General features: G+C 38.1%; 2 protein-coding genes across 5 annotated transcripts; one reads left to right on the top strand and one right to left on the bottom strand.

Moving 5' to 3' along the window:
- Window positions 1–275: 275 nt before the first annotated feature.
- LOC113049595 (muscarinic acetylcholine receptor M1-like) lies at window positions 276–2,238 on the top strand. Its single transcript, XM_026212073.1, has one exon. The coding sequence runs from the start codon at window positions 384–386 to the stop codon at window positions 1,878–1,880; it is 1,497 nt and encodes a 498-aa protein (XP_026067858.1). The 5' UTR covers window positions 276–383; the 3' UTR covers window positions 1,881–2,238.
- A 1,022-nt stretch (window positions 2,239–3,260) lies between these two features.
- LOC113049594 (zinc finger protein ubi-d4-like) lies at window positions 3,261–13,721 on the bottom strand. Of its 4 annotated transcripts, none has more exons than XM_026212069.1 (12): window positions 13,612–13,721; window positions 11,293–11,495; window positions 10,761–10,868; window positions 10,371–10,549; window positions 10,168–10,260; window positions 9,971–10,052; window positions 9,293–9,334; window positions 7,343–7,480; window positions 6,804–6,935; window positions 6,605–6,717; window positions 6,365–6,446; window positions 3,261–5,389 (listed from the first exon to the last, which is right to left on the bottom strand). In XM_026212069.1, exons 1-12 carry the CDS (start codon window positions 13,641–13,643, stop codon window positions 5,307–5,309), a joined length of 1,287 nt encoding a protein of 428 aa, XP_026067854.1. In that variant the 5' UTR covers window positions 13,644–13,721; the 3' UTR covers window positions 3,261–5,306. The 4 variants fall into 4 exon arrangements, with proteins under 4 accessions (XP_026067854.1, XP_026067855.1, XP_026067856.1 ...); XM_026212070.1 differs by having other exon boundaries at window positions 5,091–5,389; window positions 11,335–11,495; XM_026212071.1 differs by lacking the exon at window positions 9,293–9,334 and having other exon boundaries at window positions 5,091–5,389.
- Window positions 13,722–14,751: the final 1,030 nt, after the last annotated feature.

The raw sequence follows: 14,751 nt of genomic DNA, 5'->3' as shown, positions 1-14,751 counted from the left end.
CTACTGAAGGTTTTGGTCCGTAATTTGTTTCTCTTAATTTTTTTTTTTTTTTTACATGTTTTTTTATCAAGGATGTGATAAATGATAAAGATTAAGGTATATGATTTTAATAAGTGAATGAGGCTCATTGGTAAACAGTAAAGCTATTTATTACATATAAGAAAAGGTCTGAGTATAGTTCTTTAAACAGTCATCACCTCAAAAGGCCTGAGGGGAAAAAATGCTTTAAAAAAACGTACCTTTCTGTCTTTCTTATCAGAACACGGACCCACAGAGCACCCCTGGTGTTCATAATCAGTAATGCAAGAGAAAACTTTCTGCTTTTCCCCCTGAAGAATGCATTTGCCCCTTCAAGGATCTGATGTTGTGTCTCACCCGGGAACATGAACAACACTTGCATCTCACACACAGCTAACCTTACCATGACTCCTCTCGGGGGTCATCAGGTTTGGGAGGTGGTTCTGATCGTGCTCGTGACTGGACCCCTGTCTCTTATCACCATCCTGGGCAACTCCTTAGTGGTCATCTCCGTCCGGGTCAACAGTCAGTTACAGACCATCAGTAACTACTATCTTCTGAGTCTGGCGGTGGCAGACTTGATCTTGGGTACGGTGTCAATGAATCTATATACTGCATACATAATCATGGGCCGCTGGACACTGGGACATCTAGCTTGCGATCTATGGTTGACACTTGACTATGTAGTGAGCAATGCCTCGGTAATGAACCTGCTGGTCATAAGCTTCGACAGATACTTCGCAGTCACACGACCACTGACTTATCGAACAAAGCGAACTCCGAAGACAGCAGCAGCATGGATCGCTCTCGCATGGGTGGTGTCGTTTGTGCTATGGGGCCCTGCTATCTTGTTTTGGCCTCATGTGGTAGGACGACCATCTGGAGCTGAAGCCCAGGCCTGTTCTATCCCATTCTTGAAGGTTCCTCCACTTGCATACGGTACTGCATTCGCTGCATTCTACCTACCAGTCACTATCATGATCATTCTTTATTGGCGAATTTATTGGGAAATTGAGAACAGAGCAAAAGGACTCGCTGGTTTTGTAGGGGCTGTGAAGAACCCTAGAAATGTTTTGGATGGGTTGGACAAACATTCAGTGCATCAAACCAGTACCAAGAGCAACTTAAGTCGCTCAAAGGAAACAAATTGGAGAAAAGGACAAGGTAAAACCAAAGACAAGTCTGTTGGGTGTTTCAATTCAACGGAAAACAAAACTGCAGCCATTTTGCAGAAGTCAGCTCATGAGAGTTACAAGGCGGCTTACAGCAACAGTAACTGGAACACTAGAGACGAGGACGACAGCGCCTTGTCCTCTTCGACAGACGAGGAACATGAGCAGAACATCAAGGCGAGAGCATCTTCATCCAATCCAACTGCAACTGAGTTGAAGGATCTGCAAAGTAGAACGGAGGACACCAAAGATGTGCAAGAGTTCAACTCATCAGCTGGATGTCCCACCAGACTCCAGTTCCACTTAAAACCACCCCAAAAGTCAGACCACAGCATTTGCCACCAGCTCAGAGCTAAACATCGCATCAATATGATCATTAAAGAGAAAAAAGCGGCCCGGACACTAAGTGCCATCTTGTCTGCTTTCATCCTCACGTGGATGCCATACAACATCATGGTTTTGGCTTCCATTTCATACTGTGTGCCAGAAAAGCTCTGGCAGCTGGGATACTGGCTGTGTTATGTAAACAGCACGGTCAACCCCATGTGCTACGCCCTCTGCAACGAGTCCTTCCGGGTCACCTTCAAGGCACTGCTACTTTGTCGGTGTGGAGATAAACGAAAGTGGGACACAAACAGCTGGAATCGCCATGCCTCTATGAGCCAGAATAAGTCTTGCAGTAACGTGTAATCGTTCACTCTGTCATTTATCATTTTATAGCACGGGTGCTTTTAATTGCTCAATGATCCAGAAACAGTGCTTCAACAGGCAGACACTTTTTTTCTAGGGAATAATATAGAGTTTGTGTTAACTCTGAATATGACTTCTGATTCAGATTGACTTCTATATTTGAATGACTTTGTGCATGCCTCTGCTTTTAGACATTACACTGTCACTGTAAAACTGCTCGCTTCTTAATCTTGTCAGACACTAATGGGAAGTTACTTAGCCTTGTGGTCTGTATGTCTTTGGCTACATCAAATGTTGTAATAGTACTTTAAGATCCAACAAAAATAAAAATCTATGGCATGTTATTTTAAAATGCCTAGACACAATTATTAAAGAAAACATTTAGCAGCCACTTGACAACAACAATATTGAAAACTTCTTCTGATGATTTGTTGAATGTGCTTATTAAATAATACTTTCAAAATAAATATAAATTCAATAAATAAAGATCTATTTTGTAAATAGCAAAAGTAGTGGTTCTCAAAAAAGGGACAGGGGCTTAAAAGGGGACCTCAGCAAATTTCCAAGAAATACTGAAGACGACTTAAAAACAAGCGTTAAACCCAGTCAAGATATTTCTTAATTCACCCTAAAACATTTGGAATTTGAATCTAATTCTAATTATTTTAGTTCTAATTGATTTTAGTTGAGTTTAATCTGTGGACACTCCTAATTTCAGTAAATTAAATAGGGGCTTTATGTATTAATTGTAAATGTACAAAACACAGGTACTGAACAAGTTAACAAGAACTCATGAACACAACATATACAGTTATGTGGGTTTTATTTTTCTTGGGGGGAAAAAAAAAAAACAAAAAAAAAGTGTACAATTCACACACCAAAAAAAGAATCCTCCAAAACCAACCCAACAAACAATAAAAAAATTTAAGCAAAATTAAATTACAAAAGAAAATAAACAAGAAAATAAATGGCCACTTTGTCTTTAGATAAAGGTTGTAGTAAAAATAAATAATAATAATAAAAAAAACGAAACCGGAAAAGTAAACCATTATAATTTCTAATTCTTTTAATAATAGTTATTTGGCGGATACCATAAAGCTGGGTTATCTAATTTCCCATAATTCTTTCCTATGCTGGTACTGTGAGAGTACAACAGAGTGAGTGTGAGCTAAATGTTATGTGTTATGTATAAATGTCCATGTACGGTAGACATGCAGAAGCTAAACTGAGAATGAAAAATAAAACAATGATAAGATCCTGTGAATGTTATGAATGCCATTAGCAATAATTAATGTATCAGTATCTGATATAAGCCTAAACCTTTATGGAGGTCTGCAGTTATTTTGAAACTGAAGACTAACAGAGTACACAGAACTCATCTCAGGTCAATTCACTTCTTCATTCGGTATACATTTACAAAGAACAGGGTTAAAGAGCCGACTGTGTGCAGTGCTCCAGATTTATTCTTTAAACAAAGGAAGTTTTGGCTGGACTGTGAAGGTAAATGGCAATAGAAGACAGGGAAATGCTGAAAACATTTGAAACAGGCTGTATATCTGCCTCAGCTTGCTCTAGGAAGTCAGACTAAGCTCTGGCAAATTCAGCAAATACCACACTTCACATCTGTATCGAATTGAGTTTAGCACTGGGTCACTTTCTGTCTTCACTACAATAATTCAATCAATAATTAAAAACTACAATTCTGTCACCGTTTAGTTACCCTCATGGCATTCAGAAGCTGTATGACTTACTTTTTCCTGTGGAATGCTAGAGAAGATATTTTGAAGAAAGTTGGGAACCGCACTATTGTGCATAAAACAGGAGTCAATGGTGACCAAAACAAACATTTCTAGTTTCCTTTTATGTTCCACAGAAGAAAGTTATACCGGTTTGACAAAAAGGAATGACAATTTTACCAGTTTCCTTAAAAACTAGAGTTAAATGGCACATATCTGATGCCATAAAGATGTCAATACAGACCTCATATTAAAGGACTTAAAGCAGTCTCTTGGTTAAGTCATACTAAAATAAATGTACTGTCTAACCAAGCATGTGACGCTCAAAGTCATTCTGATATCTCTGTTCCTCAATGGTGGTTTCTGGGTATACTGATTAAACGGTTATTTAACACAGCTCACATTCAGAGGCAGACCTGTTTGTTTCAATATCCTACACAAGCTGGCAATTGGCAATTTAATGTTAATCTAATAAAATAATATGGTTATGTCATATGTATGACTGTAATTAATGAAATGTCTTCACAGTAAACATGACAGTTATGGCAAGTTTTTGTCCACATATTTCCTTACAGTATAGAAATCTTTTTGACCATTCTTGGTAGAATCTATCAAACTATGAACATCCACAAACTGACCTCAGTGTAGCCTCCAATACATTGTTCTAGATCTCAATTAATTGCCGGTTATTATAGTTTTTCAACGTTCTTTTATACTGGACTTTTTCTTTTTTAGTCCTCTTTCAATCCTATTCCTCGTTTACCTGATGTCTTAACCACCTTTAATTAAATTTTAACCAATTTTTGAAGGGCGTCTTAAAATGCAAAAATTAACAATATAACAATGTAATTTAAATCACTAGCCTTACCTGCACCCTTAACCCATTAGTTAGTAAAGACTGCTAGACTCTGTGCTTCAGTGGCATATACAGATGCTATTATTACCACCAAAAAAAATAAAAAAACTCCAAGCAACTCCCATCACAATAAACCTTTTTCTACTGTTTAAGATCTTAAATACGGCACACCTTTATATGCATTACAAATGTATAAATATACAAAAACACATTGTTTCTTTTCTATTTTGCTTATTATGAACAAGCATTGGCATGCTGATTGATTTCAACTATTCCTCTCCGAGATAAGCACAGTGTCAGTACAGACAGATTATTTTGGATATGGCTGAATATGCAATATTTATTGTGGCTGATATAAACTGCAGCTAATTATTTGTTTTCTGTTAAACAGTGTCTGCAGGAACAGGTGGAAATATCAGGTCTAATATGAGCAGGAACTCAAAAACAGAGTCATAATATTCTCATAGTGACTTCCTCCAAGTATGTACTGCTGTAAGGGTCGAGAGAGTTTCTGGCTGGCTTTGATGTTTGCTATGGAAGAGCTGTGTTAGTTGTGTGGCGGCTAATAGTTGAAAACAAAGAGCAGGGGTAGTTTGAAGCTTGGAACTGTGTAACAGTCATACAGAGATCAAACCTGTTGAGATGTGAAAGAACTAAGAGAAAGAGGGCACACTTTTTCTCACTCCCTCTATTTGTGTCTGTGGGGCTGGGCAAGGTGGCCGACCCTTTTCTGTTTCACTACAACTTTTGTTTGATCTGTTTCATTCGCTTAAACTGAACAGACGAATCTTGGAGGAAACTATGAGAAAGAGGGTCTGTTTTTCCAAAAGGCCATCATGAGGGCGGTGCATTCTGATTCTGGTATATAGAGGCCTTCTCTTTCAGGAGAGCCAAACACAGATGACAACTCCAACTTCCTGTAAAGAATAGAATAAGGCAATTATTCACTTGTGATAACACTTGATAAATGAACGTATAATCTCATTCATATTGTTCTTTGAACTAAATTGACCTTTTTATCCAAACAAATGCATGATTCAGCTCTATGTTAAGGCTGGTGATACACTACATGACTTTAAAAATCTGATTTAAAATCTTACAGATTTGAAAAACACTAGGCATCACACACTTGCTGTAAACAGTCACAGAAGAAAAACTGGGAATCGTACACTTAACGACTGAGGATCACATATTACCAGACTTTCAAGTAATTTCATGAAACCCATGCCTATTTGCTAGAAGACACATGACAAAATGAAAATAATGTGTTCAGTTCAAAATATTAAACATGTATATTGTGCGACTGGATGCACTGACAGTCTAAAGCTAAAAAAAATATCTGCGACCATCATTCACTATGCAGTTTTCTATGAAATTAAATAGTAAACTCAAACTCAAATCTTGCTCTGACTTTCGGCAATTGCGTCAACTTGCTCAGACTGTAAATCAGAGCACAAATCTGGGGCACAGTAACAGTGTATTCCAGCCTTAAGTCAGTTGTACGTGTTTTGATGAGCATTGGCTACTGCTCAAAACGTACTCCTGTGATAGCAATGTTGAAATTTCAGCAGCAATTAATCCAGTTTTCAGTGTCATATGATCATTCAGGAATCATTTTGATATGCTGATTTGGTGCTCAAGAAACATTTCATATTATAATCACTCTACAACTGGAAACCTAAGACCAGGACTCTTTGATGAACAGAAAGCTCAATGGACTTTATATGCATTTATGTAACATTCTAATGTCTTTAATGTCACTTCTGATCAGTTTAATGCATTATTGCTAAGTAAAAGGTATTCATAAAAAATTAAATAAAACAAATACATAAAATGTACCCCCAAACTTTAACAGTGGTGTGTGTGTATTATTGCATGTTGCTTTATTTTACCTTCAGGAGGTTCAGACATAGGGGGCGAGAGGCAGTACATGTGGTATCCCCGATCACAGTCGTCACAGAACAACAGCTGGTCCTGTAGCAAAGCATAAGAAACTACTTCACAGACAATCCAAACAGGGATGCATAATGAACCGAGGGAGGGAACCGTTTTACACATTAATTGTCTCTTTGGAAGTTAGGTAAAATACAGTTGATACATTTTTATGGTTGGATAGTGGTTACCAAACTCACATCATTTTCTGAGGTTCCACACATATTACAGCACTTGCATTCAATGCACTGCCAGCGATAGGTTTTCACAGCAGCCATCATCACTGGAGTGAACTGCAGACACGAGGGGTGACCTGAGAACAGAGAATCAGTCAGTGATAATTTGGTCGAGAAAAATCCAAAGAAAGCAAGCAGGTGAAAGTATGTGTGGTTGTTTTACCAGAACGGCCACAATCTGAGCAGGACACAAGCTCTTCTGATTGGCCGGTTTTCTGGTTCATGCTGGAATCTCCCAGACAAAAATCACAGTACTTGTTTGGCAGAGCCAAACCATCTGGACCCTTCTTAGGAGCTGATAGAATGACAGAAAGAGGAAAGAATAACCATTATCACTCATACCATTCAATGAAAATGACACAATACAACACTACCCCTACAAGCTAAAACATTTGTTTAAAACTTAGTTTACTATCACGTTGCTGGCATTTTAAGGTCCTGTGGGATGCTGCCTACATAAAGCATTCCACTGCTCACTTACAAGCTTTCATTTAGAGCGCCACCGTAGAAGGCAGCCAAAGCACTTCACATGGTTTTGAAACAAATCCAAAGTGTATGACACTGTGCCAACCAGTTAGTTTATAAGAAATATACTTTTAGTTATACTGGCAATAGATTGTGTAAAATATTTCATGCCACTCAAAGAGACAGTTAAATGGCCTCTGTTCAGTTGGCTACCAGAGTCTGTGATTAATCACTTACTCTTGGGTTCGTCTTGTTGGGGTGGCGTAGGTTCGCGAATGTCCATCTCATCTTTCTCCTCCCCCTCCTCCTCAGCCAAGTGAGAATGGGCGTAATGATAACTGAGACCAGGCCTATTCTTATAGCGCTTCCCACAGACTTCAAACATACACACACACACACACACACACACACACACACACACACACACACACACACACAGAGAGAGAGAGCACAATCATGGGTTATAAGCACCTGTAATTGTCATTATGCACTGTAACATCATCTGTACTTTAGCACATGGGGCACTACTGCTTCACACCAAAAGCTCTCTCATGCATGAGAGGTCAATCCACAGTTCCTGGCTCACCAGATGCTCATTAATTCTCATTCTTCAACAGCATAGCAAGTGTTTATATGCTCCATTCTGTTAGAGAACTCCTTTAGTTTTCAACACCAGACAGCTATTTGTTCAGAATATCACAACTTTCACTTTTGTGTAAACTATCCCTTTAAAACCACAATCACTACACATTCAGTAAATGGGAGTCATTTTGCAATTTAAAAGCAGAGGCACTATTTCAGCCTAAACAGATAAGGAATGAGAAAAACAGGGAGTGACCTGGAGATGAAGAGAAGGATGAGTATTAACAAGCAACGATGTAAAAAAATTATAAATGAGAGAGTTGCAGAAAGACAACACTGAGCAGGTAATGAAGCACAAAGACAGTTGAATAATAGAGGGAGATAAAGAGAAGGAATTTACATTTCTAACAATTAATATCAACATGGGGGGGGGGGTATATTTCAAAATACTGTCATTTTTGTGACAATAGCTAATTTTTAGAAAATTATTTGTGAAAAAGGAGTATGCGAGTGTGCAAAGAGGAGAAATGTAGAGTACATTCAATTGTATACTAGGAATATAATAGCACAAAGCACTGAAGTCTAAAAAAGATTGAAATACATCACAGCTGATTTAATACATACTAAACAAACCAATTGCAATAATGTTGTTTTTGATACTAGACATTGATATACTCTACTGTTCAAATTGAGTTAGGTATTAACTTTTTTTAAATAAATTATTTTTTTAAAGCAAGTATGCATTAAAGTGACCAAATGTGACAGTAAAAGTTTTTTACATTACAAGGAGATTTCTATTTAAAATAAATACTGCATATCAACATTGATAACAGAAATAAATGTTTCTTTGAGCACCAAATCAGCATACTAGAATGATTTCTGAAGGATCATGCGACACTGAAAACTAGAATAAGAGATGCTGAAAATTCAGTTTTTGATTTCAAGTTCAAATCTTAAAATGTATTTTTTTATTGTTATTTTAAATTGTAATATTACTTACAATAATGGTACAGTTTTACTGTATTTGAAATCAAATACATGCAGTCTTGGTGCACAAAAGAGGTGAGCTAAAATTCTTTCTGACCCCAAACATTCAAAGAGTATTGTAATATTTTATCGCTAGTTCCTTGGTGATACTTATCAAGAACCATGTTAGTTGCTTGTAAATTGTTAGTAAATTGTTAGTAACAGAAAGTTGTAAGTATAAATAGTTCACAATGAGAGCAACTCAGTCTGGGAAGTAATATTATATCATGGTGTCACAAACAACCCGCGTGAACGTGTCTTAACATTTCACATGGCCCAGAGGCAGTAAAGCTTGTTTGGGGGGTGGGGTTTCTGTGCAAAAATGTCTTCCTGTGAAGCTGTGGTCACATTTAACGCCGTTTAGGCAGTTTTCCTTACACAAATAACATGTAGCCATCAATAACCCCTAGTTTCAAAAAGGTTCAGTGCGATTCTGACAGGCACAAATCATGTTTGCAATGCACACAAAATAAAGAGAAAGAGGGAAACCAAGACATGAGCAGGTGGGGAAAGAAAAGAAAAATACATAAAGGAATGAGAAATGGATAACTAGATGGAGAGAGAAAGAGAGACATATACCTCTTTCGGAAGATTTTGAAATATGCTTTTGTTTGAAAGTGTCTGAAAGAGAGAAAAAGAGAAAGAAAAGGGAGAGAAAGAAAGACAGAAAGACTCACAGACTGACAACAAGAATCAGGAAATCAGGAAAAATTAACTCAAAGAACATCTGCATCACAGTATCATGACACATTTAAGGGCAAAGACACAAATGCTGAGAATAGAGATCCAGAACTATGAAAGAACACCACCAAACCTGAAACCAAATGGATATCAAGTAGACATTGTCCTCTGGTTTAGAAGATTACGTTTACGGGTTCAATGTGTGGGATTGGTAAACCAGAGCACATAGTATAAAAGAATATGCTTTTTGTTTTCAACAAAATGTATTTATTTATTTATGTACTCCTGGTTTCATGAGTAGACAAGAAAGAGCTAAGTGACTCAAGTTCAGTGTGTCAGATGATGGACGACCTTGAAAATGATAATGTTTGGGTTTTTTTTTGCAAGCTTTCATGTGGTGAAGCTCATGATGACAGCTTTGCTGAGAAGGGGTGACACAGATCTTTGATTGTGACTGGATGTGTTACAGTACAGCTCAGCCTTTTTATAGCAAAGAGAAGTCGATCTCCAGATGAGATCACCGAGAGGTCAGCAGGCTGAGTCATGTGGTTTCCTTGAATGCTGTATATGACTCACTGTCACAAGCGTACGGTCGGTCTCGATCCTCCAAAGCAGCTGCTGCTTCTAACTTCTTCCGAGCACTGCTGACACCACGACCCTGTGAAACCGTTTTTATCATAAATGTAACCTTTTAGAGGAGTTTTGTTGACACCAATTAGGTTATGTGTAAATGATATGCACATGCATGCAAGTTTATAAGATCAAGAGTTCACCTTTCCCTTGCCTTTTCCCCGTCTCTTTGGAGTATCTTCTTCATAATCTTCATCGTCCAGATCATCTAGAAAATCATCTGGCTCCAAAATTTTCTACAAACACAAAAGAGTGAAAACCAATGAGACAGAATAATTAAGCAAGGCGAGATTTCATTGAAAAACAGTGACAGCTATAATCAAAACCATAGGCTGTTTCTCAGTACCTTCCGGACCCTGCTGCTAGGGTTTAGACCGCCGGAAGAGTACTCTGTAGAGCTGGGATCCTCTTCTGCTGTGCGGAGCTCCAACCCAGATCTTTTGTCCATTGGCTCTCCCTTCAGAAGTGCCTCTAAGCTGCTGCCATCACTGGAGAAAACATCTTTCTTAAGCCCCAGATCCAGCTCTGAAACATACACACGCACATTCACATCCATAGGCAACTGCACAGAGATAGATAGAAATGTCATCAAAACATACAACGGTTAATTACATGGAAATGAAACAAATAGCTGAACTCCAATCTATGAATGGCTTACACACAGGGAATCACAATAAACAGCCACAAACAACATATCCCTGTTTTTATTTGACAGAGGAAGTGAGTGGCTGCGTACCGGACTTTAGAGATGGGAAGGCTAAACGAGGGTCCTCTGGGGGGTTAGCCCTCCTCTTCTTTCTCCAGCGTCGTGCTGGATATGTGTACAACTGACCTGGGGCAACACCTTTGGGGAGAGAGTCATGAAAAAGATACATATACATATACATATATATATACATATACATACACACACACACACACACACATATTAAAATATAAATAAACCTAAATAAATCTAAATATTGAGAAAATCGCCTTTAAAGTTGTCCAAATTAAGTTCTTAGCAATGCATATTAATACTCAAATTACATTTTTATCAATTTACGGTAGAAAATTTACTAAACATCTTCATGGAAGATGAGCTTTACTTAATATCCTAATGATTTTTGGCATAAAACAAAAATCAATAATTTTGAACCATATAATATATTGTTGACGACTGTTACAAATACAGTCACATAGAAGCATATTTAAACTTGATTGAAATGTTAAAACAACTGGTATTGGTATAAACTAAATTTGGTATACTGCCAACGCTAAAAACCCACTTCTGTTCTGTAAACAGACCACTGCGAGTGAGTGGGTCCCACCTGGTCCTCTGTGCCTTTTCTCCATCCAGAAGTAGCAGTTGCTCTGGGCGACGCCTGTCTGAGAGTCGAGGAAGGGCATCCTGACGCTCCTCTCTGCACACAGACGGGCATTATAGTTGTGACACTGCTCCATAGCGTCCCTGTAATACTGCTCACCCAGCCTACAGACAGAGAAACAAGGCCCATGGTAAATGCAAGTTCAACCAGAGGTGCTTTTTTGAAACTCACACAGTGTCTAAAGTAGCCATCTTCTGTCAGGGACAAGCAATAGTGTGTCAACATACACCCCACCACTGCTGCCCTGAAAGCAGCTCAACCCTGTTCAGCTTAGCCACCCGTGTGTGTGTGTTTGTAAGTAGCAGGAGGTCTTGCAGGCATGCAGCTCAGTCATTGTAACTCTCTCACTCCAGCCACTTAGCAGGTGCTGCTGCCGCCGGTCACCCCGGCAACCGCTAGCTAAAGCCTGAGAGATTAGAGCACAGACGGGCGCTGATGTCACAGAGGATGAATCAAAAGCTTAAAGCTTTGCTGTGTTAGAACCAAGAGCTCTGAGGGGTTTACAGCCCAGACAACAAAACAGCCCTGGGATGATCGCCCGCCTTAAAGACGCCAAAACACAGAGCTGCAGCTTCAAAAGACTCTTGCTCAATGGAAAATCACATTCCACAAACTGGACACTCTGACCACACAAACTGGACACTCTGAACACACAAACACCTGCTTTAAAGATCCACTTGATGGATAGCACCAAATCCACATGTAAATGAGGTCCAGTGTCAAACCATATTCAGAGGTAATCAGAAATGTGACCACATTGAAATGGTGGTGTAAACACTAATGCATCCTGATTCCTCCCAGACAATAGCGAATAATCACTTATCAAAATGCTAAAACATTATACTTGTAATAAAAAAAAAAAAACAATAATAAAAACTAAATCATGTAACAATGACTAAAACTTAATGTAACATGAAAACTACAAAATCTTAATTTTTATTTGTATGAATCATAATAAAATGAAAAAATTATGAAAAACAGTGCCTGATAGATAGGATCCTCTCCTTTCCACCATTTCTTGAAGGGTGACTGTGTGACTGAGCTGGCCAATAAAACCAGCTGGAGAGTAGAGGCTGTGCTTGACTGGATTAGAAAAAAAATAATCATTCTAGAAATATATGTCACGATATGACAAGTGGTCAAAGAAACCACTTAAAATCAAACCACCAAGACAGATGTCAAAGCAGCTGTATACAGGGCTTCTGAGAAAGATTGTACTAGCGGACAAACTGTTAAAGTATGTTACTAGTTGGTATTCTATTAGTTCCAATCACAGAAAATTTCACTGAAATTTTTAAAGAATTGAAAACAATTCTTGGTCTGTTTTGAAGTGCAAATCCTGTTTTCTGTTCCCTTTTCTGACTGTTGCGGATTTGGCTACTGTGTCCTCAACTCAGCAGTCAGGAAAAAAAGTGAGGGCTGAATAAGGAACTGTGTTTTCCGGGAGCTGCCAGGGCTGTCAAAATCGGATCAGAAACTTTTCGTAACTATTTCACTGCCCCTCTTCTAAAAGCTCCTTATTGAACAGCTAATTCTGTGTTTTAAATGAATGAACACGGGCACTTAACAGCCCAGTTTTCACCTAAAACACTTCCCGATTTCAGGACAGTTTGATATGGCAAAAACAGAAAAAGAACAAGTTTGTATATCACTGGTTATAAAATGGAAATAACTTTCAGACAGAGCAAACTATTTAGCTAATAAAATAAATACAATGTGTCAGGTAAGTGTTACCTGCTTCAAAATAAGTGTTATGAGTATTTCATGTTCACATCCATACATGACAGAACTGCAATCCAATAAAACTGACTGACAGCTGCTGCTTCCTAAACTGAGCTGAGCAGAATAACCAAGCATCAAAAGCACTGACAACCAACTGAATCAAACATTTGAGCGCCTTAACATGGTCCCCGTGGCACTTTATGACACCACTGACATAAACACACTCATTAGAGGAACAGAAAAGCCTCCTACACGCTTTACTCCCTGATTATGCTGAAAGACGGAAGCTAACTGAAGCATACACACCAGCGGGACACGGCAGCTGCTAGTACAGCTAACTTAACCAGAGCTCGAATAACCTTGTCAAACACGTGTCTTTAGCTATCTTTAGGCAAATTACGCACAAGCACATTACATTGTGTTATTACTTCAAAGTTCTATACCATAATTCAACATGGAAATCTCATATGTAGTCAAATAAGGATGGAAAATACTCACAGCTTGACAACATTCTCCACCACTGCCGCCATCTTGGCTCTACTGTTCTCACGCCGGTGTTCTGCGCTTGCGCAAAAGGAAGCGCCCTAGAGGAAGGTCCTGGGTCAGGGGCGTTCAGGAGCACGGGCTTTCATGTTCAAGTTACACACGTTACAGTGCATCCAACAAAAGAGATGTGTTGTCTTTCTAAACCTTTACGACTAGCATTTCGTGAAACACACACACAAAGTTTAAATATCATGCTGCAAAAACTATCATTAAAGTGGTTCAAACTATTTCGTGATACATCTTCTGAAGTGTTGTTTCAGAAATAAATTGAAATCAGTTTATTAAATGTTTTTTTGTAAACCACATAATTCATTGGAAAGATTCAACTCACATGACTCATGAATCGGACATCGCTGGATCCCAAGAATAGGCAAAGGGTGGATGTAAGACTTTCAGCAAACAACTAATGTAGTTTCCTTCTATGTTTATATGCCTTCAGAAATATGCTTTCAGAAATAGGCCTACTGCAATATCGACTAGGCCTTCTTTTAATGAATCTGACCAAATTTTACAGACTAAATTCATATTCACTTTATTATGCTGAAAAAAACCTTCCAAATTATTGTAAATATATTTAACTAGTGTATGAAAGTAAATAAGCACGACTTAAACGTGATAAAATTACAAATAAAGTGTATTTTGAATAAAATATATTATTAAATATATATAATGTATAATATAATAAATATGTAGTAAACAGATAAAACCAGGTCAAACTTCTTGCGCTGTACTGGTCACGAATGGACACGAGGTGGCGCTAGATGTCAATCTGACAAAACCATGATGTCTCATCAGCTTTTCCAAAGTCAGTCTGCTTTGTTGCAATTCTTACACGTACATACAATTTGAAATTGCGTTACTCCCACACGCTTTGTGCATACAGATAACAGTAGAGCATAAAAATACAGATAGATACAGATTAAATATAAAATAAAAATATACAATATACAAATAAGGGCATGTAAAAAAAGGAACAAAAAATTAAATAAAGCAGCACAAGGCACATAGCAGATAAGAGTGCAAACCAGTAAACAAACAGTGAAGATCATTTTTGCTTAATGGTTAGGGTCACAAAAGATGATGAATTCAGAT

Source organism: Carassius auratus, chromosome 30 (assembly GCF_003368295.1).
Source record: "Carassius auratus strain Wakin chromosome 30, ASM336829v1, whole genome shotgun sequence".
NCBI lineage: Eukaryota > Metazoa > Chordata > Actinopteri > Cypriniformes > Cyprinidae > Carassius > Carassius auratus.
Note: the sequence above shows the minus strand (reverse complement) of the source record. Positions and strands in the feature narration are given on the sequence as shown.